Source organism: Oreochromis aureus, linkage group 17 (assembly GCF_013358895.1).
Source record: "Oreochromis aureus strain Israel breed Guangdong linkage group 17, ZZ_aureus, whole genome shotgun sequence".
Taxonomy (NCBI): Eukaryota; Metazoa; Chordata; class Actinopteri; order Cichliformes; family Cichlidae; genus Oreochromis; species Oreochromis aureus.
This window is the reverse complement of record NC_052958.1, coordinates 2255309-2277362: the sequence shown is the minus strand read 5'-3', so window position 1 is coordinate 2277362 and position 22054 is coordinate 2255309. Positions and strand designations below refer to the sequence as shown.

Below are 22054 nucleotides of genomic sequence, written 5' to 3'. Positions count from 1 at the left end.
ATCCACTCAGTGCTAGTAAGGTGTCCCTAATAAAGTGTCCAGTAATGTATAAAATATCTGTATACTGAAAATAAAAATGTCATTTTTTCTTCTTGCAGCAGTGCAGTCACAGTCACTTCCATGCACTTTGCCATTTGCGGCACATGATGGCAGCATATCTCTAGGTTGTGATGCAGCGTGGTCAGACATTTTAGCATGTATTGAAGAACGGAGCAGAAACACGTTACTGAGAAACTGTGTTGAGTTTAAATGTTAGTGTTTGAATTAATCTTCACTCAGCATCAGTCATGTACAAAACACTGATGTCATCATGAGGCCTTTGGTGGAGTTGGAGCTGATTCAGTGAGACAGGAGTGGACTGGATGTCTGAGTATTAAAATATAGTTTTATTTATTATTATTTTATTAGCTAAAATTAAGCTATGACTTGAAAATGAAAGGAATGGTTGATTTTTAAATGAATGTATTTTAACCAAACTTTTTCAATTAAACCCTGAAACAAAACACTTTTAAATGTTTTTGTTTTTCTAGACATTTTTTTCTTTCTTTTTTTTTTGTGGTTTTTTTTTTTTTTTTTGCAGTTGCTCCACTTGCAGCTACACAGGAAAAGTTCAGTCCACTTCCTAGAGATTCCTAATGAAAACAAGGCTTATAGTTAACCAGTCCAGTTAACCCTCTGGGCTTTAGCTTTTTTCTACTCAACTGAAAGGTTATATTTAAACACCAGCTTCAGGTCTTACTATTTTAATATCGCCCAACCGCATGTTCCACGAGCCTTTGACACCACAAAAGTCCTTTTCTGTGCACGTAGTAAAAAAGACTCCTGTAAAAATAAACTAAGTGATTATATGACTAAAACAGACACCATGACATAAGCAGGAGCTCCTTTAAGGCCTCGGTCTGGGTTCTGCAGATCTGAGTAGTTTTTCTAGCGCATCCCACTGCCTGAACAGGGTTCCCGTCTCTTCCTGTGTAAACAACACATCCAGCTGTCTGCGTGATGTCAAAGAAAATATGAGTCATTCAGCCAGAAAAGGACAAAAACATGTATTTCAATGGAAGTGGCGGTGTGGTGAACAACCACAATCTTTGCTACGGAATTGCAAAGACAGATGGATCCACTGTGTGTTAGGATACACCTCTGACATGCCCACCAGCTGGTGTCAACATACCTGAAACCTCAACCTACGATCCAGCTGAGATGTTGGGTCAGCTCTCTGCAGACCCATTAAGGTGTGGACGGGGCCCAGAATGGGCATGGCATCTGATCATAGCTTCATACACAATAACTCTTATACCTTTCTATCATGGCCAGCATTGAGGTTTTTAGTCACTCTGTAGCTCTGCTGCAGGATCAGCACTCCCCATCTTAATCACTGTGTCCCATGAGTTTGCTGGGGGTTGTCCTTCATTGGATTTTGATGGGCTCTTACCTCTGCACACCAGGAACAAACCACAAGACCTGTTCTTTTTGAGATGCTCTGATTGAGCTGTCTATCCATCACCAGTTACCTTGTTTTTTCCTTTTATGTTTTTCCTGTTACCAGTACATCAGTTTGACTGGTGTACAGTGGCACATACAAGAAATTCCAGTTCTGCTTTCTGACGTACATTGTGGAGATAATGGATTTTTGGCAATGCCTCCAGAGACCGCAATGTTCTCACACTAAACAACGATAAACATTCAGCTACAGGCATAAGCTGGGCAAATACATACAGGTAGGAACGCTATAAGTTAATCTATAATGGTATAATCCAAATGTAATAATGTAAATGTGTACTTAGATACGTAAGATACCTAAATATGTTAAAAATACAAGTACAACCACAGTTCCAAAGATATTGCAACACTGTGTAAAATGTGAATAAAACATGCTGTTGTAGTAGATGCAGAATGTGGTTTAGCATTGTCTTGCTGAAATATGCAAAGCCTTCCCTGAGAAAGACGTTGTCAGGATGTATGTTAACATATAAAACCTGTGTGTAACTTTTAGTACTGAAGCTGAACTTCCTGATATGTGAGCTGCAGATTCCAAAGTCACTAATGACTGATCGAGACTTTTGTTGTGAATCTGTAGAGCTCGTGGAGACACTTACATACCTGGCTGATGCTGACGCCACCATTAATGGTTGTGTGTGGGGCATTATATGGTAATTACCTCATGGTCATGTCCTTGTGTTCCACAAGTATTGACAAGGCCACAGGCAGATCTAAGGGCAAAAAATAAAGATGTTGTTTACACTGCAAATGTTGCTGGAGCTTCAACCTTTTTATATGTAGTGGCAGCCATGACAGAAACAAATCAAATTCTGGGACTTTTTTTCCTTCTTGATCCTCCATCTTTATTGTTGATAATTTTTTGATCAAGGGACACATATTTATTCCTCAGACTGCATTCATATAGTTTTATCAGTCTCCCTCCAAGAATTCAGCGAAATTTGTGAATCCTTATATTGATGCTATGATCATTATTCCTCATAATGAGGTGACAATTGTTATTATCTGACTGATAAATTCAAAACTGGGGCAAAAAGCAGCTGGAAATGGAAAGGAGGAATCAACAGTAAACAGGCCAATCACAGTAATAGGGGGCTGTCACATCATGTGTAGTTACTTTGCTATCTTTGTGCACATCAGGTTACAATATAAATTATGCCGTAGGGTTTCAGAGAGGTTTGCATTCCGATGCACCTGTAAATTCTTCTACTATACACCCCCATCCCATCAGAGACACTGGCTTTTGAACTGAGCGCTGACAACAAGAGGTGGTCCTCTCCTCTTTAGTAAGAAGGATGAAGTCTGACCACAGAACAGTTTTTCAGGTTCCCTCTGTCCATTTTAAATGAGCTTTGGTCCAGATAAGTTGGCAGCAGATAGGATTTCTGGATCCCATGTGGCTTCTTCTTTAAATGACAGAGTCTTAAGCTGCATTAATGAGCTTAAGATGGCAAATGTTTCTTCTTGGTAACACTTGCTTTTCCAGGTTTTTGTTGCACCAGTCTCAACTCTTTTTTTAAAAAAATGTGTTGCTGCCTTCAAACTCAAACTGATCTAAATTTTCTCCATGAAATAGGAAAATAGTTTCTGTTCTATTGTGAATAAAATATGGATTTATGATATTTGAAAATTTGTGCTATTTCATTCTGTTTTTATTCACATTTTTCCCCCAGCATCCCAAACAGACAATAATCACTACAAATGGGTTTTGCACAAGAAAATTATTTTCTCAAGGGCACTGCCTTCTTACTTAAATTTAAAATTATTTTCAAAATACACTTATATTCAAGTATAATATTGAGGTAGACATCCATTAAATCAGTATATTAGAATTAAAAATGGGTAATTTATCCTTCATATTACACTAGTCCATAACACATATTCTGCTTTTTAGTGCCGTACCCTTAAAGATTAACAGTTTACATGGAAAACAAATGGAAATATGTAGCCTATAAAAGGTGGCACATTTAAATAGATTCAACAAAATAATAATGTGTAAGAATTCAACTACTTTAAGATTAAAATGCTTTGACATTTACAGCACGTTACAGACATCAAAAGGAAATCTATTGCACATAACAAAAACTTCTGACAGAAACTGAGAGTCGGTGTGCTGTGCTGCTGCCTGAGAGTAGGATGAGAGAGAAAGGAAGAGATGATGCCTCTGACCGGCAGTACCCTCGGCGTGGGTTGCGTCAGCACTAATGCATCCTGCAGCACAAGAGCATGTGCGCATGGCTATACTGGATGAGCCGGTCCTTGCGTGTCATGTGATGCTGTGGTGTGGTGCTCGTCTCTCCCGGCGATTGGCTGATACTGATCTTTCCATAGACCAATAATGAGTGAGCATCTTTAGACGTGAGTCATTTTAAGGTTCATCTTTTTAAAAAAGTAAGGATCATGAAGATAATCATGTGATAACATAAGTCATGCATATCCAGACGCATTTGATCATTTTTCATTTTAAATGAAAAAATATTGTTAAATATTGAAAATAGGTGGCAATAATTTCTTGTGAGGTTAAATGCCAGAGTGAAGGTTTAATGCTGTGTGTGTGTTTTCGTGTAATTAGTCCGTGGAGGACATTTCTGTACTTTCCTCTTCCTCTCCTTGAACTGCCTCACCTCTCGAATGATGCAGGCGGGACTTCAGGGGAAATTTGCCTTAAGGAAATTCTTTCATTCATCAGTGACACCAATGGACATGAGTGAATAGTCATGAAACAACACGTCCGACATGTTTTTCTGTGTGAACCGGATTAATAGCAGCTCACTGACATTCACACTGACCTACGGTTGGATGTGTACTGTAAATTCAGCTGTGACTCCACACCCTCATTAACGTCGGGGGGGGACATGCAGTTTACCAGAGGTCGTGGACTCATTCATCTTTACAGCTTTGTTTACATATTTTACACAAGTTCAGTGTGTGTCAACAGCGTCTATCTGCATCTCTCCCATCCCTTTGTTTTTAAGCTGTCAAGCTTAAGGTCGAAGCTCTGTAGTTTACCAGGTCACCTTTTTACTCCAAAGTCCTAATTTCTAAACTAAGTAGAGCAGTGAACTGGAGCCGGAGTGAAGATTTAAAAAAAAAAAAAAAAATCCAGTTGAATTGTAGTGGAATACAAATAGAAAAGTATGAAAGTAAAATGTAGCAGTTCATCAAGAAAATTAATAATTAGCCAAACAAAAAGAAAAAACCCCTCTAAGATCACTGATTTTCAGCTTCTTCTTTTATAGATGGACATTTGTTATGTTATATTTACATGTCATAAATTGCCATCGTTGGTAAACTTTAATAAAGACGAAGAGGAGCATGTGCAGTAGTTATAATAATGTAGGTTGCAGGATGTGGGTGCATTTGAAGTGCGCGTTTCAGTCAGTGGAAAGTCATGAAGCTAAAGCCAAGCACAGGCTCAGCCGCGCTAGCTGTCAGGGCTGTGCAGTTTGTCCGATAGTAACCCCCCCCACCTCGAGCCGGCATATCGGCGACGTGTATGCGCGAGGCTGGAGGTGGGAGGGGCAGATGAGCTCGTGCGCTCACTGCAACTTCCGCCCCCTCTGTGTCCATGTGCCTTGCGTAGCCTTGTATGGAAACCAGGTCCTGTGGTGTGAGCAGTTTGAACCAATCAGAATGACGGTGCTGTGAGGGGGCGGGGCGACCGGAGGAAGCCGGCAGGCCCCACCCTGGGTGGATTTCTTTTTTTTTCAGGGTGGGTGGGACCCACGAAGCCGGCTGTGTGTTTGAAAATGAATGATCTGCTGCTTGAGTAGACAGTGGCCGGTTGGTGTGTGTTTAGCGGCAAACTGAAGCCACGGCGTTAACGGAAAACACGGACAAAAAGCGGAAGATTAAAGAAAAACCCAGTCACGAAGAAACAGACAAACAAACCGGAATAAGAATCAGCTTCCAGCAATGCAATGTGAGTATTTGAGCCCTGTGTGGAGCTTTTCTGGTTTTGTTTTAAGCCGGGTTTCACTTCGACACATCAGGTTTGGTCAGAAACCGGTTGGTCACGATTTTTCCGGTAAGAAAACCACCTGCGTGTTGCGTGTTGCATTTACAGGCCTTAGATTTGACTCTGAATTAAGATATTTCGCCTTCAGATCTATAATTTCCTGGTTTATAATTTGAGTTTTATATGTCTCGGCTCAGTGAAGCTGGTTTTAGACGTTAATAGGATAATACATGATAATAAATGTGTTACAGAAAAAATGGTCTGAAATTTACGGCTTGGGTATGTCTAGACAACCTGCCCAGACCTGGTCTCTTCCTAAAAGGGTGTAACCCACCCAGCAGATCCATCCGAATTTCTCCCTGTAATTTGGCTCACGTTTAAAATAGCCATTAAAAAAAAGGTTTGCTTAGCATGCAAATAGATTTAGTTGGAAAAAAATGTACCCAGTGCACCGTGGGGTTTCTGAGGATGACGCCCAGTGCGTGCTGCTGGGAAGGAGCAGCTGGATGGAAGCAGGAGGAGGAGATCATGTATTGATTTTTGGGAATTCACTGTATCTTACTTTCGTTTAGAGCAGCAGCTCTGTGGTTTCAGGTGGTGAAGTGAGCTGGCTGTTATTCTGGACAAAAAGAGATGAAGCTGGAGTGAAGAAAAATGAAAATTTAGGGGGGAGGGAGGGGGGGATTTTGGGTCTGTATAGTTTAAAAGGGGATTAACCCAAGTGAAGTTTGCAAGCATGGTGGTATTGTTTTGGGGAGAGTCCCTCATTTGGTTTTGGGGCAGACACTTTTTTGTTCAAGGATTGGGGGGGGGGGGTTGCTGCAGTTCCCTTTCTGAATGAAACAGCTGTTGCTATGCAGTACAATCTCCCCCCTGCTACAGTGGATGCAGCATTTTGCACAACTGTGCTGATTCCGTCAGATGATTCATCCTTGGCACCGGCTGTGCTGTCTTATGACAAGGAAACTTCATGAAAACAAAAGCATGCAGAATGGCCGTGCTTCATCAAAAAGAGCAAAAGATGGTCAGCAGAAAATGATTGTGCAGCTACTCTGATGATTGATTAGTGGGTCTCTGGTTGTGACTTCTCAAACAGGTGCATTTGAATACGTCACCTCGGGCTATGGAAAGCTAAACTGTGGCATAATAGTTTTTTTTTTTAATCACTCAGCTAATAAATGTGCTTGGTAGAGCTGAAAGAACAAGTCTGGACTTTTTCTACTCTAAACAGTTAACGCCCTTTTTACTGAGAAAAAAAAAAAAAAAGGAATAAATAATGCAAGCATTTTCTGTGATATCTTGCCCAAAATACCTCAACATTTAGACAGGAGTAGCTGGGGAATTCTGATTGGTAGACCGCCTGCTCTACTTCCTGGGCCACAGCTGCTCTGATATTGTTGCATACTGAATCTGTTTTGGATTGTATTTTTTTAAATTCTGAAAACAAGGTGAAAGCCATCCATGTTGCTGCTGTGGTGACAGAGGTCAAACCTGCTAAACATGTACAGGCTCTCCATCACACACACTGAGTATTAGAAACATTGTGGTAAAGGAAGTAAAGCCATGGCTCAGTCAGGCGGGTTTCAACACTTTATTGACACAAGCATTGATTGACGGGTTAATCTATATCGGGGAAAGAGAATCAGAGGTTTCCGGCTTGCTTCTAAAGGATATGGGTTTGTAATTTTGGTGGTTGAGAGATAATTAAATGGGAAGTCCACACATTTCCCATGGGTGATTATGAGAAAACCCCAGAAGAAAAATTATTGATTGGAAAAACTGAAAGTTTATCACAGCAGGCGGGGAAATGTATTCTTAGGCTGCTCGTGGATCAATAACACTGCTTCCCTTGTTGACCACCAATGGATGTTTTCAAGGTGTTTTTGCTGCCAGATGAACAGCAGGGAGGATTCATACCAGGCCTGTGTGACAGGCACGCGTCTCAGGTTTTTTTTAATGTGATGACAGCTTACAGGGTTTCTAAAGGCTATATTCAGCCTTCACATGTCCGTTTGCAGACTCGTAGGGTTGATGAGCGATTGAACCTTTTCTCGAGATCAGCGTCACACTCAGAATCCTCCCCATCACGTCACAAGAACGCAGCAGTGACTGAAATAAGAGGAGGGGAGGTGATTTTTAATGTCTGCCCCTGTCCATCCCAGGGCTGCCTGCTTGCCTCCACCTTCAGCCACCCACAGCTGCAACAGAGGAATCTGCAGCTGGACCAGAGGCGATGCGTCCACAGAGAGACATTTAAACCTCCAGATCAAATCCAAATCAAGCCCATGTCTCTCCTCAGGGACATGTTTTTGCCCAAATGTGATGAATTCTTCCAGTTTAGATGCAATTCATACATGAAATAATCCAGCTGACCTGTGTTTTATTCCACTATAGAAGGTTTAGGTTGAGAATATGTTCCAAATGTGTTGCAAAAAATATTTTTGACCTCTCTGGAGCTTGTTTGTTTCTGTTTTTTTCCCCCCATGGGACTGAGCCCAGTTGGCCCCTAAGAGGTGAGAAATGATGGGCTGCTGCCAGAGCAGATAGATGAAGCTGCTGGTATGTGTTTTCAGCCCTCTTACATAAACAGATAAGTCCTGTGATTTACCAAAGAGGAAAGAGATAGAGGAGGGGGGGTCCAGCTCGGCAACAGCAGTGGCTTGAATGACAGAGAGGATCTGACGTGGTTCCTGTGATGAACGAAATGGTGGGAAAGGCAGGAAAAAGGGGAAGCAGGGTGGTACTGATCGGCTTGGCATGTAAATCACAAGATCATTGAGAGAAGAGGGAACATGTTCCCAGTTGGGACACGCTCTAATGTCCCAGTTGGGGTTTCCACTTTCTTTCTGTTGTATCTTTCAAAATTATATTTCACAATCATCATCAGTTTCCTTTGTTTTTCCCTTTTCTCTTCCACTGGACATCGGGAGGGTGGAGCAGTGTAAATATTCTTTATTGAGGTGTTTTGTTGACCAAGCGCAGCAATGAAAGGCAGTCGAGTATTTGTAGAAAGACGGCGTTATCTGTGACATGTGTTTGCTAGCTAGGCTCCATATGTTGCGTTATCATCCAGGCTTTTAACAGCTCATGAAGTCGGATCCAATCGAGTTGTTTCTTCTCGCTGTGCGATTGAGTGCATCACAGATCGCTCTCTGCACGTCCTAAGCAGAGATCAGTTTTTTAAATGGTTGCGATGATCTCGGTGAGATTTCTAAGCAGCTGATTTTTGTGTGATCACGAGACAGAAGTCGGGCAGGTTCGTGACACCTTGCAAGAACACTGCAACTGCAAGAATACGTGACATGACCTAGTGCCCTACAGGACGCACGACTTCTGTGAGTACCGCCCACTGCTGGCTGTCACGCGTTGGTGTCAACTGAACAGTGTGCTAATTAGACAACGGAAGCCAAATGTTTCAGTCCTTTGCTCCTTTTGATCTTATTTCTTTGTCAGTTATGATTCTTTATAGTCTAAGATCTAAATAGCAAACTACTTAAATTATTTAGTTATTACAGCACAAATCCCTCAAATGCACACCACTCCTGGGGGGAGGGGTCTTTCTCTTGGAGCCACTGAGCAAAGCCTGGAGCCTCTCAGTCATGTCTGTAACTGTTTCCTTGTTGTGAATGCTGACCATCCTCTGTTTCAGTGACTTTGTGCGAGTCCACCACCATGTCGGAAGCAGGGGTAATGGAGCCTCCCAGAGAAGTCGGTTTCCTGGAGTCGCCCTGTGTTACAGCGGACAGCGCGGCCTCCCTCGATGACGGCATCGTGGACACAGCAAAGTACGTCAACACAAGTTACACGCCCCTAAATGAAGCCCCACTTTGCTTGAACTGCCTACAAAGGGATAGTGATGGTGTTTATACCACCAACAGCTGGGATGAGGGCATGATCTTTGCTCTCAGGATTCCCACCCTCTTCCACCTGCTGACCCATACGTAACTGTGGGGTTTTTCTCCTTTCTTTTTCTTTAGTGAGTCTTCAGAGGAAGAGTCCGCAGGGGAAAGGGAAGAGGAGACCGGCGCCCATGATGCAGCCACCAGCAGCACCAAGACTACCGAGGTCCCCGCGGAGCAGAGCTCAAACACACAAGCAGGTGAGTGCAGAGGGAGCGTGTTTACACTGTCTTGGGCGCTCCCGAGCATCCAGTGTTGACCAGGGCGGCGCTGGAAGAATTGCGATAAGCAGCGTGCAGACGTACAATTAGACAACATCAGTGTCATTTTTAGGATTTTTGCCACGCTCGAGCATCCGTACAGAAAGGCCGTGACCTCGGGTTTTATCCCATCTCTGTGCTCGCTGTAAATGCTGATGTCAGCGTTTGTGACTGTGCTTTATCTTTTTTTTTCTTTTTTTTCTCCTTCCCGAGGAAGCAGAGCAAACAGACATGAATGAACTCTGCGTTCTTTGGCAGAGCGAGCTCCACTTCCCTTTTCCTGCCTTTAAACGGTGACATTCTTTCCCGTCTCAGTCAGTGAGGAAAAACCCCGGCATTGCTCCGCGATCTGTTTATAATCACGGAAAGGGAATTTTGCACTGCGACCCAAAGTTAATTGACATTCGTTATCATTCGTTTATAATGATTCTTAAAGACTTTATTAAAGAGGAACTCTTAACATGTAATATTAACTGCTGGTGGCTTTTTTTCAGCCCTGCTCTACATGAATCATAAATAGTCATAAACCCTCCGTGTGATGCTGTTCTGCTGCATATTCAAACATCCTGCTGGCAGTTTGTCTCTCTGAGTGTGAAAGCAGAACATGGAGACGAGGCTTCAGAAACGATTACAAATTGATTGGTTTTGTTGTCAGAATTTAGGTGCCATTATTTAAAGATTATCTGATCATAATTTTAACCAGGAAGTCCATCAGTACACTCTCATGGCGTGCTGGAAGTTGTATTTATATTTTATTATTTATAAAGCTTTTAAAATAATACCACCTTTCCTGCTTTTTAAAGAATGCCATATCTAGCCAACCTGAAGCGATTCCTAACTCTTGGCTGTCACTGTGACTCAGGCCAGCTCTGTTACCATTGGCTGAGACTAGTTTTGAGCCCATGTGACTTTGCAGATCTATCGTAGTGCCTGCAGCTGGGTGGTATCTCCATTAACGCCTCTAATAAAGGGTGTTTGTCGCAGTTTTTGTGGACGGCAGACGAGTACAGATCTATTGCCGAGGCCAGCCTTCGGTCGTTTCTCTGACTGTTGTTTGCACATCTTCCAGTGAGCGCCCAGCGCCCAGACTCCCTGTCGGTGCCGCCGGCAGAACCCCGTCTGTGGACGACGCAGCGCGACGGAGAGGTGAAGCTGAGGATGGAGGAGTCCGGTCTGGCTGCTGAACCCGCTTTGACGGTCAACCAGATGTTCGTCTCGACTGTGGAGCGCTACGGCGAATATACGGCTCTCCGCTGGAAGGAGGGCGACCAGCAGAAAAGCCTGAAATACAAAGATTACTACCAGACCTGCCGCACCGCTGCCAAGAGCTTCCTGAAGGTAGTTTTTCTTTTATTGTTTTGGTAACGCTGCAAAAGTTTCCACTACAGTTGATCCGTTACTTTAAGGACATAAAATTAAGCTGAATTCAATTTTTAAGCAAGAATACCAAACGCTCATAAATGGTGGCTTGTCTGTCAGACAGTGAAAGCTAATTGTGGCTGCTGTTGTCACCACAGCAGGCGGCTCCGCAGATTTGATTTGGCAGACTTTAAAACGCCAAATGCACTTCCTGTTCAGCCAGAAGAAGAAAGATAAAGAGAGCTATGGCCTTCCTGACCCGTGTGCTGCCTCACGCAGGCAGCAACATAATATAACCACGCAGTAGTGAAGAGCTGGCGGGCACAGCTGTGCGCTACACGTGAGAGAATAACTGCGGACGCTCTCCGGTTCTGATTATCCCAACATTTCCTGGACGAAATCTTAGTGATGGCTCATAAAAAAATGGATAAATGCGGATAAATCAATAAGAAGCTGCTTGCAGCTGTGACACACAGTGGCGGTTAGACATTTCAAATATGGAAAACTGGTGCCAAAAACCTTTGTTTGCCCCCTCACCCCGAGCAGCTGGGCTTCCTCAGCATCAACAGATTTCTGTTTCCAACAACAGTCCTCGGGTCCTTCGAGCCGTTTTAACGTCCATTGGTGTTTGTGCCGAGTCTGTCTAGACAGCACGCGTCGCCGCACCAAAGGGTTGAAATGTCAGGCCGGACGGCGAGGTCTCAGCAGGACAGAGCATGTCATTGTTTCACGTGAAAGTCTGCAAAGTTAGACAGCAGGGTGACTCATTTCTACTGACACACACACACACACACACACACACACACACACACACACACACACACACACACACACACACACACACACACACACACACACACACACACACACACACACACACACACACACACACACACACACACACACACACACACACACACACACACAAAACTCAGACATTTCTCTCTGCGTCTCATACACACAAACTAACCTCGGATCCAAATCTTAGACCTGAACTTGAGCTCAGATTGTTTTTGTTTTGTGCTTCCCTAACACAGTCAGCTACACCCAATATTATCTTTCAACAATTAAAGCCTTTATGAACGACTTCATGAATGCTGGCTGCAGCTGAATGTAATGCACCTCAGCTAACCTCAGACTCCACGTGCATCAGCTGGAAGACCTGACGGCTCAAACTGTCTCCGTGTTGCATGAAAAAAAGTAAATCTGGTGCATGTAAAGAAATGGAAGCTTTTATTTGTCATAAAGACTTGACCCAACATCCCCAGCTGTGCATTTGTCTGCACTTAGTTTGTAATAAGCAGACCGTCCCATTCTGAGCTTTATCCTGTCAGTCAAATACAAAATACCCCGAGGTAATAACAAAAGGTAAATATTAAACAAGTGATTTGTAACAACAACCGTAACGATGGAAGTGAGACTTGTGCCCGATCTGCTGCGACTCTCACTTTTTGTTTTTCATAAGTGCGCTCTCGCTTTTACAGCTTGGACTGGAGCGTTACCACGGCGTCGGGATCCTGGGCTTCAACTCTGTCGAGTGGTTTGTCGCAGACATCGGAGCCATTTTGGCGGGGTGAGTTTCATCGTCAGCCCTGAATATTTCCTTTGCATGACCCTAATGGCTCCTGCTCACTGTATCTGTGGTTATCTTATCTACATACTGATGTTTTACGTGTGGCAACGCGTATGCTGGTGTGTCCTACGTGCCAGAGCGATACCGTCTTTTTGATGGATCGATGGGTGCGATAGCGCCTCGGTGGTTGAAACTATGCGTGTTTTCTCGGGTGCTGCACTCAAGTACAGCTTTGATTCACTTTACAAGAGCATGTCCTCGTACATGCTATGATTCGATTCCTCTTCTGAACTGATCCGCTGTGGATCCAATCAGTGCATTTTCCTGATAATACTAATTTGCTTTTTAAAGCTTATTTATCCATCTGTGTTTTGTTTGTACTCTGTGTCTGTGCACTGATCACATAACAGTAATCACAAGCTTCTCAGCTTTGCTGCATAAGTGTTCACCATGAATGAACTCATGCGTGTTATCCAACACGCTAAGAGAGTGCAAGAAATTCCAAGAAACCCAGACCCTTCAGCCAAAGTAAGAGTCTAAAGGCACTGATTGGCTGAGGCCAGATGAGACCAGCTGCTTACATCACCAAACATCTGTTATGCTAAACTGGGTCTTTTCACGCTGATTCTGGTGACATTTTCATGTTTGCTTTGGTTCTTAAAAGTCTTAAATCTGTTTATAGAGAAGCTCATTGTTTCCACGCACTGATACCGATACCGCGCATGCCTAAACTCTGCTCCCTGCTTAATGATCACAACAAAAAAAGGTCAGCTGGAATGTCAACAAACCGGTCGTGATGAATGCAGTCAGGTCATGTTTGGAAACTTCAGTTTAAGGCTCAGATTTGCACAGCGAAGCAAAACATTTGAATTGCATGCTGAATCATATCTCACCGTCTTTTAGAGCGGGAGCTCAGTATTCTAGTAAAACAATGCTGTCATAGGTCAGGTGGTTTCTGTTGACCCATTTTCATCAGATTGTTAAGAAAAAGAAAGAGAGGGAGGACTGACTTTGCTATCGTAACATCGGGATGTCATCAGGTGGCCTGAATTTTAGGGCAGCTCAGTCTGAGCAAACATTTAACATGAAATGTTTCAACATTTAACATGTTGCTGCTTCATTGAAATGCAGGGTTAAAGTGATTTGCATTTCATTTGCATGTTGCATGTTCACCCATTGTTGGGAAGCAGCCCTGCACGTCATTTTGATGAACATAGTTTAGTTTTTTACGTATGAAAAGTGCCACGAAAATAACTTGAGTCTGCTGATGATTCAGTTCAGGTCAGATTTATTTACACTGACAGGCGTGCTGCAGATGTCAGTCAAGTCACACTTTTAGTAAATAGCTGCGAGACTACTGCTTTTCTCCTTTTTGCAGCCATTAAAACAAATATTTAATTACATTCCGTGTGATAACAAATTGTCTTAAAAGTGTTAAATGTACCTTGGTGAAAGCTCTCACTTGATTGGCTGACATATACCTTTGGTCACACTAAACATACGCAGCTGCACAGATGCAACACAAACCTGATCCATGCACTGATGCATTTCCGATACATTTCCACCAAATGTGCTCAGTAATTCATCCATCGTATGACTTGAATGCAACTTAGCGCTTCTGATTCATCTCCAAGCTCTTGTTTCTATGGCGACTGGAAGTAAATGAACAATATCTATATTCACTTATCAAATACATATCTGCAAATGGAAGGCCTCTTAATCAACATCATGGGATATTGATTCGATTGGAACAATACAGAGAAGTAAATAGGCCTATAGCTGACTGTGTGACGTGTCTCTGTCTCACAGTGGGTTTGCTGTGGGCATCTACACCACCAACTCTCCTGAGGCATGCCAGTATGTAGCAGAAAACTCCAAGGCTAATATCATCGTGGTGGAGAACCACAAACAGCTGCAGAAAATCCTTCAGGTAAGATGAGAGTGAGTTACACGTGGACACGGATCAACAAGCTGAACAGATTTCAGGTCCAGCTGAACAAAACAAACATATTATTATTATTATTATTATATGTGTGTTTATTTTACCAAGCTGTAAAAGTAGTAACTTATAATGAAGGAATCCCACGAGTGGATTTACTGATCGTCTTCACATCTGTGCACAGATTGAAGACAAGCTGCCACACTTGAAAGCCATCGTCCAGTACAAAGATGAACTAAAAGAGAAGAGACCAAACCTGTACACGGTAAGCGCGCACACTTCCGTGCATAAAAAGAAGCTGCTGAGCACAAGAAGCACGATCGAAGTGTTTTTATTTTTCTTTGCGTGCCACAGTGGGCCGAGTTCTTGGAGCTTGGACGCGACGAGCCCGACGCTCCCCTCGATGCCATCATCGCCAGCCAGAAGCCCAACCAGTGCTGCTCGCTCATTTACACCTCAGGAACCACGGGTCAGCCCAAAGGAGTCATGCTCAGCCACGACAACGTAAGCTCCACCCATCCTCAGGTGCCACCCGTGCAGGGACGCTTTCTAAGGGATTCAGTTGACTCTATTTAGTGTCAGTGATTTCACCTCGAGCTGCACAACAGTGCAGTTAACAGCTGCAGGCCTGTTTCAGAGGCCAGCGTTTTCCTCCCTTTTGTGTCACTATGACTACCATAAAGGCAACCTGTTATATGCATTTATTTTTTCCATTTAATGCAAATTTACTCATTTCATTTTAGTTTAAACGATACTCTGCTGCATTTATCCATCCATTACATCCATTCAATTGATCAGTATTGATCTACTGTTACAGTAAAGATGTGAAACACTACATGTGCGTCCACATACACAACAATCACAGCACCTCATCTTTACTCTCTCTCAGCTAACCTGGACCGCTTACTCCACCAGCAAGCATGTGAATCTCACAGCGGCCTCCCAGGCTCAGGAGGTGGTGGTCAGCTACCTGCCTCTGAGCCACATCGCGGCCCAGATGGTCGACATCTGGATCACCATGAAGATCGGAGGGGTGACTTACTTCGCTCAGCCCGACGCCCTGAAGGTGAGACGCACACCAAACAGACAACACAAACATGCCAGCGCCCGAAATAAACACTCGTCAGCCTGTTTAATAGGTTGACCTGCACAGTACGGTCAATATAACAGGCCTGCCGTAAGGTCATGGTTCTTTGTGGCTGCTATAGAACAAGAACAAAGTATTTACCCAAATATCTGATTACAAATGCCCACCAGTAATTTAAATGATGTAAAATTAAGTAAAAAGGATGGTGAGCTGCAAATTAAAAGCCCCCCCGCCCCCCTTATTGATCACCCTCACATTTGCACTAGAGCAATTTTAGCCTGTAACATAAAAGTAGCATATCGCCCCCCTCTGGTTCCTCCTGTAACTGTCCTCACCGTTGCTGTTTAGTCCATCTGTTACACAAACAGCTTCTGTGTTTCTTTTACATTTCCTCTTTCTCCTCGGTTCAAAATCCTCTTTTTGTGTAAGTTGTGAAAATGCATTGAATTTTCCTGTTTTTTTTGTTTTTTTACAGGGTTCGCTGGTAGACACTTTGAAGGAGGCGCGTCCGACGGCCTTCATGGGCGTCCCACGTGTCTGGGAGAAGATGCAGGAGAAGATGAAAGCTGTTGGAGCAAAATCTTCCACCGTGCGAAGGAAAGTGGCTGCCTGGGCCAAAGATGTGGGTCTGCGGACCAACCTGAGCAAGCTGAACCAGTAAGTATATGCTTTTGTTTTTTTTAAGAAGGGCCTGAATCGTTTCCTCGGGGGTGGGAAGTTCCTGTTTCAGTTTGCTGAAATGTTCTTGTGGAAAATCACTGCAGATGCAGGACTGTTGTTGAAACACTGTAACTATTTTTTTTTTTTTTCATCAGCTGGAACAGCCTTCCACCTCACGTTGCGTTCTCTCTCACTCTCTTTCTCCCCAGGAATTCAGCACCAGGCAGCGCTCCGGTCAGCTATCACATAGCCAAAAAGCTTGTGTTCAAAAAGGTGCGTAAGGCCCTGGGCCTGGACCGCTGCACCAAGTGCTACACAGGCGCCGCCCCCATCACCAAAGACACCCTGGAGTTCTTCCTCAGCCTCAACATTCCTCTGTGCGAACTGTACGGCATGAGCGAGAGCAGCGGCCCTCACACCATCTCCCGCCACGATGCCTTCAGGCTCACCAGGTACATTTTTCTCTTCGCGTTGGTTTGACGACTTGCAGGGAACAACTGATACTCGCTGGTGAGTTACACGACTGCTCTCTTGCAGCTGCGGTATCGAGCTCCCAGGGTGCAAAACAAAGCTGCACAACAAAGACGAGGAGGGAAACGGCGAGATCTGCTTCTGGGGACGCCACATCTTTATGGGTTACCTGAATATGCCAGACAAGACGGAAGAGGCGCTGGACGCAGAGGGCTGGCTGCACTCGGGTGACCTGGGCAAGCAAGATGAGAACGGGTTCCTCTTCATCACCGGGCGGATTAAAGGTACTCCCTGAGCTAAATCGCACTCTGCTGGAACTGTACCAGATTTTTATTTATCTATTTAAATGAAGAGCATCAGTTCTCCTTTCACAGTCTTATATCCTGTTACAGGCTGATTGCTTCAGGTTTGTTCTTCTTTTCGTTCACAGAGCTGATCATCACAGCCGGAGGCGAGAACATCCCTCCCGTCCCCATAGAGGATGCAGTGAAGGAGGCTGTGCCGCTGATTAGCAACGCCATGCTGATCGGTGACAAGAGGAAGTTTCTGTCCATGCTGCTCACCATCAAGGTAAAGATTCAGCCAGTGAGAACAGGGGAGGAGTGAGGGGGTGTCAGAAGCACACTGCATCAGTGCATCTGCTTTAACAGATGGTGAGGAAAGGAGCACTGACACCTGGTGGTCACTTTGGGAAACTACACAGTTGTGATGTTCAGAATCGGGCTGTAATGGTTACTGATATTTATTTGAATTCTTTTCCTCACCCTCCAGTGCCAAGTGAACCTAGACACGGGCGATCCACAGGACGAGCTGACGCCAGAAGCTGTGGAGTTGTGCAGGCAGCTGGGCAGCAAGGCCGTGCGCGTCTCCGAGATCGCAGGCGGACGAGACCCTGCGGTCAACGCTGCCATCCAGGAGGGCATCAAAAGAGTCAACGAGAATTCCACTTCTAATGCTCAGCGCATTCAGAAGTGGGTCATCCTGGATCGAGACTTCTCTGTTGGCGGAGGAGAGCTGGGTGAGTGAATGCGCGGTTTATTTTATTAGAGAACGGCTTTGAAACGACATTTAATAAGATGCACAATGATGATGATGATATTGTTGATGATGTTTTCACATCCATTTGTAGTCACAGTTTCTTACATTTGGGTATTTCCTGCCCTTTTGGAGCTAAAACACATGAGTTAAACAGCACGAATCCTCTTTGCTCTTCCCACAGGTCCCACCATGAAGCTGAAGCGGCCGGTGGTGGTGAAGATGTACAAGGAGCAGATCGATAACTTTTACAAGGACGTGGCGTCTCCAGCAACCCCCGACAACCCCCTGCCACCCAAATAGACCTGCTGGGACCATCTGCATCATTCAGTCCACTGCTGGGTTCCTCCTGTATTTAAAAAATACATTTTTCTTTCTTTTTTTTTTACTGCCTTAAGTCGTGCTCAGTCTGTCTCAGTTTACATTTATGATTGTTGTACAGAACAGAAGCCAAATGAGGTTAAATTGAGCTTATTTATTTGTATTTCTGGAAGGAACGATGACGTCTGATCGATGAAGTAGCAGCAGCTTTACGTAAGGAGCTGCGACGCGAACCAGAATACTTGATAACAACAGAATGTTTTGGTTTTTTTATGAATAATTTGTGTGTATTTATTTTCACTTTACCAAAGTTTCTGTTTACCAAATGAGCATCAGATGGAGTGAAATCCCACAATCACGCGTTTACATGTGCTTGGTGTTTCTCCCGTCTTTGATTTCACTCCTTGTCGTTTTTTGTTCTAAATGTCAAAAAGGTTCTGCTGTTGAATTTAAGCTATCGTAATCAGTTTGTCATGAAGCCATATCTATTGCATTTTGGTGTCTGTCAGGTATTTTGATTTGTGTGACCCTTTTTTATTTTATTTTTTTTATTTTGTAATACTGTAAATACCTTTTACCTCCTCATTTCTTTTTCCCAGCCATTCGGTTTGCACTCACATGGAGACGAAGTAAATTGTACATAAGTTATAGGACTGTATTGTCAGTTTATAGCAAATCTTATCAGCTGCTTTCAGCTAGCGGCCTGTCACCACAGCGAGGTTTAAAGATCACCTCAGCGATGTGACACAAATTTGAAAGCTCTTGCACTCCAAAACAGGTCATCTTGTATATCTTGTAAGATTAGTATATAGCGTGTGTGGCGCACTCCTAGCAGAGCCAAGCTGAGCGTTAGTTTGCTCGTTGTGGTTCATTTACGTTAAATTTTGGGGTTTTCGTACGTTTTGTTTTAAGGATGAAAAACAAAGGGAGGAAATGACGGTGATTCAAGGGGTCGGGGTGAGTGAGGATGGGCTGATGGAACACACCAGATGGCCTTTTTAGTTTAATCCGTTGCCTAAAAAAAGTTCAAAGTTAAATGAATGCGTTTGCATTATGAGAATCTTCGCAGCAAACGGTTCAGTGAGCGCGCCCAACACCCCTGACAGAAACCTGGATCTGCCCGAACCTAACAGCTGTTTTTAGTCTTAAATAAGTCTGGGTTGAAAGAACAGCAGCAGCAGGAGAGTGAAGCTGACCTGCTTGTAACTACGAAAATGTGAATATGTGTCTGATCAGTTGTGGAATAAATTGGAATTCATTACGCTACTTTATGAAACTTATCCTTTGTTTTGTTTTTGTAAATGTAACGCGGAGGGATTTGAAATGCACAGAGTAACAAATAACACGGTTTACCCGGGTCGGTTTAGACAGCGCACTGTGCAGTCAGCAGGCGGGGCGCTGCTGCTGCTGCTGGTGAAGGTGGACTATACTGGAGAGCTCATCTCAGCCCCTGAAGCAAACTGAGCTATTTTTTTTTTTTTAATGCAACCTCACAATCAGAACAGATTCAGGTGTCAAAAAGAAAGGAGAGCCGACGGCCTCGTTAAATACGTGGCACATGTGAACTGTTTCTATGCTATTCGGTGTGCCGACAACCATAAATAGGCTGCTCGATAAAACTTCCTCCACGTCTGTGAGATCTTCTCTCACATCTCGTATTTGTGGCCACAAAAACCACGAGCTTCTGATGCTAAACGGAAACGGGGGGAGAGAAAAACCGACGTGCTGCAAGTTTCAATCTTGCAGTGGCAGCAGTTTGTCATAGATGCTATTACTAAAAATCAACCTGCAGCACAGGATGGTTCGCTTTTTCAGAGGCCGATCTCTTAGGTTTGGATTCTGTAGTTTGCAGACGTTCTGTTTCTTATTTCCTCTGATACTTTTCTGCTTTTTGCATCTTGAAGCAGCTTCTGTCAGCACATGCACGCACGCAGCCGAGCCTTACCGCACTCGGCTCAGGAGGCTGCGTTGCCATGGTAAACAATACTGAATGGCAGCATCTCCAAGGCGACAGCTGTGATATTCGTGCAACCACTGAGTTTATCCAATTACTTCATAAGCAAGTGAGGGACTGGCTGTAATTCCTAAACATTTAATACAAAATTTATGAAAAATTAAAGCTGAAAGTCTGCGCTTCACGGAAAGAGTAAAAAACATGGACCTAACTCTGTTTCTTTCATTTCACTGAAAATCCTGGACATTTATATTTTAAGTGAACTAGAACCGTCTCACCACGTGATCCAGCCCCATTATTTGTCTTATCCGACAATGTAAATGTACTGAACAGTAGTAATGAACACATGCACACATTCATATTTAGTTTCGCAGCTATGAATTATCACAAATGACAGGATTTTTACCGTCTGATTGGGATGATTGTCAGAAGAACGCAAACTGTGCTCATGCGTCTCATCAGCTGGATAAAAAGGGCGGAGGTTATCTGCACACAGTGTCTTTACAACGTGGTCACTGTTAGCTATCGTGGATCCAAATTGAATTGTAATACTAAAACCTTTAGAATATCACAAATATCCGATTCTTTTTTCTTCTAAATGATAAAAAAAATCACTGCTTTCCATTAATTTCACAGAAAAAAATGACATTTTTAAATCTAGCACAAAGTAGGGGCTGCACCAGAGACCTCACGGTTCGGCTCACAGCACAGGCTGTTGTGTTGCCCGAACCATTAACATCGTCTCCGTTCACTGAACCGGCACGAACGATGTCAAGAGCATGAAAGCGAAGCTACTAAACGGCGTTCAGCCATCTTTATTGCATCTGCACCTGTGCCGTTCCTGCTGCGACAGGCCAAAAGGTCCACGCAGCCTCCCGGGTTATTGATCAGCCTCCGCCAATAACTGTCCCTCCCTATAGCCGCATTTCCTCAATAGATGGTCAATGCATCACGAGCATTATGAGCCGGCCTGCTGCTTGTCCTTTTAACCCTGCGGCCTGCGATGACCGTCACGTGAACTTTACTCGAACCCTTGCAGCGGGTCACGCAGCGGTCAAGGATCGGACACACGGGGAGGGGGGACAACAGTACTTAATGACTTTATTAATAATATGATTTCAACATAAAAAATAACATTAAAATAACATGTTTCGTCCTCGTTAACAACTTGCATCATACGGCCACATGGTGGCGTTGTAATGCCAAGTTTGTTTGTTTTCCTTTTTTTGTTTTTTTCAAAAATACCAAATTGTTCTTCAGCCATCCAGTTCATTTGTTCTTCCCGCCATTCGTCGCTTCGACCTCGTACAGGGATTCAGACGCCGCCCTCCCCCCTCCCTCGCCCCGCCCCTTTAAAAGAAAAATAATCAAACCCTTTATAAATACAGGCAACCCTGTCCCCTTGTCACAGACACATTATGACAACCACTGACACAGGAAACACCCCGTCTGCACATGCCCCCTCCCTCCCGCCCCGCCCCTCTCCACACATTATCAATGAACCATTTTCTCAGTTTTTTTTGTGTGTTTTTGCTTTTTCCTCATCCTCTAAAGATCCACACAGTAGATAATCTACCTTTGCTGTATTAAACACATATTATATATAATATAGACTCAGCTGAAATGCTCCACTCTCACAGCCCTGTGCACAGAGTTGCAAAGGGAAGGGACAGCTGGGGGGTTTCTCCCATCTATCTCCCATTCCCTTCTATAATGTTCTTTGACATTAATGATAACCACTCAGGCTTGTCATCTTTACTGCTTGGTGCAAGTTGCAGTTCATTAAAGCACATCTTCTGAGACAGATATTAATATTTAAGACAGTTTTCAGTGTTTTATGCAGATCCAAGCCAGAGAGGGGTTCAAACATTTAAAAAAATAACAAACCAGGAAAAATGAATAGCACTTTAACTTCCAGAGCATCTCCTCCCACTTTGCAACTCTTGTTTCTCTATGTTGTGTTTCCTCAGGCTCAAGTTGTCCTAACATAATAAAATGAAGATGACGGTCTCCGTTTGGGCGCGCACATTTACGAACGTGC

At 43.8% G+C, this 22054-nt stretch overlaps 1 protein-coding gene across 1 annotated transcript; it reads left to right on the top strand.

Annotated features, from left to right (window-relative positions):
• The first annotated feature begins 5162 nt into the window (after positions 1 to 5162).
• On the top strand, positions 5163 to 19339 carry acsbg2 (acyl-CoA synthetase bubblegum family member 2). The gene is made up of 15 exons (XM_031758669.2): positions 5163 to 5419; positions 9105 to 9240; positions 9433 to 9554; positions 10684 to 10952; positions 12458 to 12546; positions 14356 to 14476; positions 14670 to 14750; positions 14840 to 14989; positions 15375 to 15551; positions 16048 to 16229; positions 16442 to 16684; positions 16770 to 16987; positions 17134 to 17273; positions 17475 to 17721; positions 17923 to 19339. The coding sequence occupies exons 1-15, from the start codon at positions 5413 to 5415 to the stop codon at positions 18039 to 18041; spliced, it is 2301 nt and encodes a 766-aa protein (XP_031614529.1). The 5' UTR covers positions 5163 to 5412; the 3' UTR covers positions 18042 to 19339.
• The last annotated feature ends 2715 nt before the right edge of the window (positions 19340 to 22054 follow it).